Source organism: Lathyrus oleraceus, chromosome 1, assembly GCF_024323335.1.
Source record: "Lathyrus oleraceus cultivar Zhongwan6 chromosome 1, CAAS_Psat_ZW6_1.0, whole genome shotgun sequence".
NCBI lineage: Eukaryota > Viridiplantae > Streptophyta > Magnoliopsida > Fabales > Fabaceae > Lathyrus > Lathyrus oleraceus.
The window spans coordinates 422263456-422265560 of NC_066579.1; the positions used below are offsets into that span (position 1 = coordinate 422263456).

The 2105-nt window shown below is 36.7% G+C and overlaps 1 protein-coding gene across 1 annotated transcript; it reads left to right on the forward strand.

Annotated features, from left to right (window-relative positions):
* The first annotated feature begins 818 nt into the window (after nucleotides 1–818).
* LOC127113577 (uncharacterized mitochondrial protein AtMg00810-like) lies at nucleotides 819–1712 on the forward strand. The gene has a single exon (XM_051046499.1). It carries the CDS (start codon nucleotides 819–821, stop codon nucleotides 1710–1712), a length of 894 nt encoding a protein of 297 aa, XP_050902456.1.
* The last annotated feature ends 393 nt before the right edge of the window (nucleotides 1713–2105 follow it).

Sequence of the window (2105 nt, forward strand, 5' to 3'; positions counted from 1 at the left end):
TCTTCCTTACTTTGAAGAAGAATATGAAATGGAACAAAATGATAGAGGAAAATATTACACCACCGGCCTCACCGACACCAAGGTTGGATGAAACAAGCTCAAGTGAGAGGACACCACGACTAAGGAGTATTGAAGAGCCTTATGAGGTAACCGAAAACAGAAACGACATTAACCTCTTTTGTATTTTGGGTGATTGCGAGCCTCTAAGCTATCAAGAAGTAGTTGAAAACGTAAAGTGGAGAGACGTCATGGAAGAAGAAATCAAGTCAATCACGAAGAATGATACATGGGAACTTACTACTCTTCCACGAGGACACAAAGCAATCAGAGTAAGATGGGTATACAAGGAGAAGAAGAATTCAAAAGGAGGCGTGGAGAGATACAAAGCAATATTTGTGGCGAAAGGCTATAGTCAAAGACAAGGAACTGGCTATGATGAGGTATTTTCCCACGTTGCTCGTCTTGAAACTATAAGACTGATCAATTCTTTGGCAGCCCAAAATAAATGGAAGATCTATCAAATGGTTGTGAAGTCAAATTTCTTGAATGGTTTTCTCGAAGAAGAAGTTTATATCGAGCAACCACAAGGCTATGAAGTAAAAGGGCAAGAAGAAAAAGTCTTGAAGTTGAAAAAGGCGTTATACAGACTCAAGCAAGCACCGAGAGCTTGGAATGTTTGAATCGACAAGTACTTTCAAGACAAGAACTTCATCAAGTGTCCATATGAGCATGCACTCTATATTAAAGCGCAAAGTGGAGATATTTTGATTGTGTGCTTATATGTTGATGACTTGATATTCACATGGAACAATTTAAACATGTTCAAAGAGTTCAAGAAAGACATGTCAAATGAATTTGAGATGACGGATATGGGGCTCATGGCATATTATCTCGGCATCGAAGTAAAGCAAGAAGACAAAGGAATTTTTATCATCCAAGAAGGTTATGGAAAAGAAGTCATTAATAAGTTCAAGATGGATGATGTCAATCCAGTTGGCACCCCGATGGAATGTGACAACAAGTTGAGTAAGCATGAAAATAGAGAAATTGTGGATCCAACTCTTTATAAAAGTTTGGTTGGAAGTCTACGTTACTTGACAAGTACAAGGCTAAATATTCTCTATGTTGTAGGAGTCATAAGTCGTTACATGGAAGTTCCAACAACAACTGACTTCAAGGAGGAAAAGAGAATCCTTCGATACATCAAAGGTACAACAAACTTTGGCTTACACTATTACTCTTCTAACAATTATGAGATTATTGGCTATAGTGATAGCGATTGGAGTGGAGACTTGGATGGTAGAAAGAGCACTACTGGTTTTGTGTTCTTTATGGGAGATACTGCTTTCACTTGGATGTCGAAGAAGCAACCTATCACCACACTGTCAACTTGTGAAGTTGAGTATGTCGTCGTCACATCATGTGTTTGTCATGCAATTTGGCTAAGGAATTTGTTGAAAGAGTTAAAAATACCACAAGAAGATCCTGTGGAAATATGTGTTGACAATAAATCAGCACTTGCTTTGACAAATGAAAGAAGTAAGCACATCGACACCTGTTACCACTTCATAAGAGAATGCATCGAGAAGAAGAATGTGAAGTTGAAGTATGTGATGTCTAGAGATCAAGCTGCCGACATTTTCACCAAGCCACTCAAGTTGGAAACTTTCGTGAAGCTAAGGAATATGCTTGGAGTCGCAAATCAAGTTTAAGGAAGGATGTTGAAATATTAAACTTGATTTGGGCCTAACCTTATTATTTGATTTTTAGGCTTAGTTATTTTGGGCTTAGTTTATTTTGGGTAATATTTCTAGAAAACATTTGTAGTATTTGGAGTGTTTAGATATTTCTTAGGATTGTAATATTTTCTAGAATACTCTTTGAATGTCCAGAGTTGAGACCTCTCTAGAATTAGTGTATCTAGAATTATCCTTATAGTATTATAAATAGAGATGTAATCCTACACTTTTGTATCAAGCAAAAATATAAAGTTCTCTCTTCCATAAATAATTCTCCTACCTATCAAGTTTCTATTCAAGCCTCTAATATTCGCACACACTTTCCCTAAACACAAAAAGGGTTTATTTCCAACAAAAAATGTTATG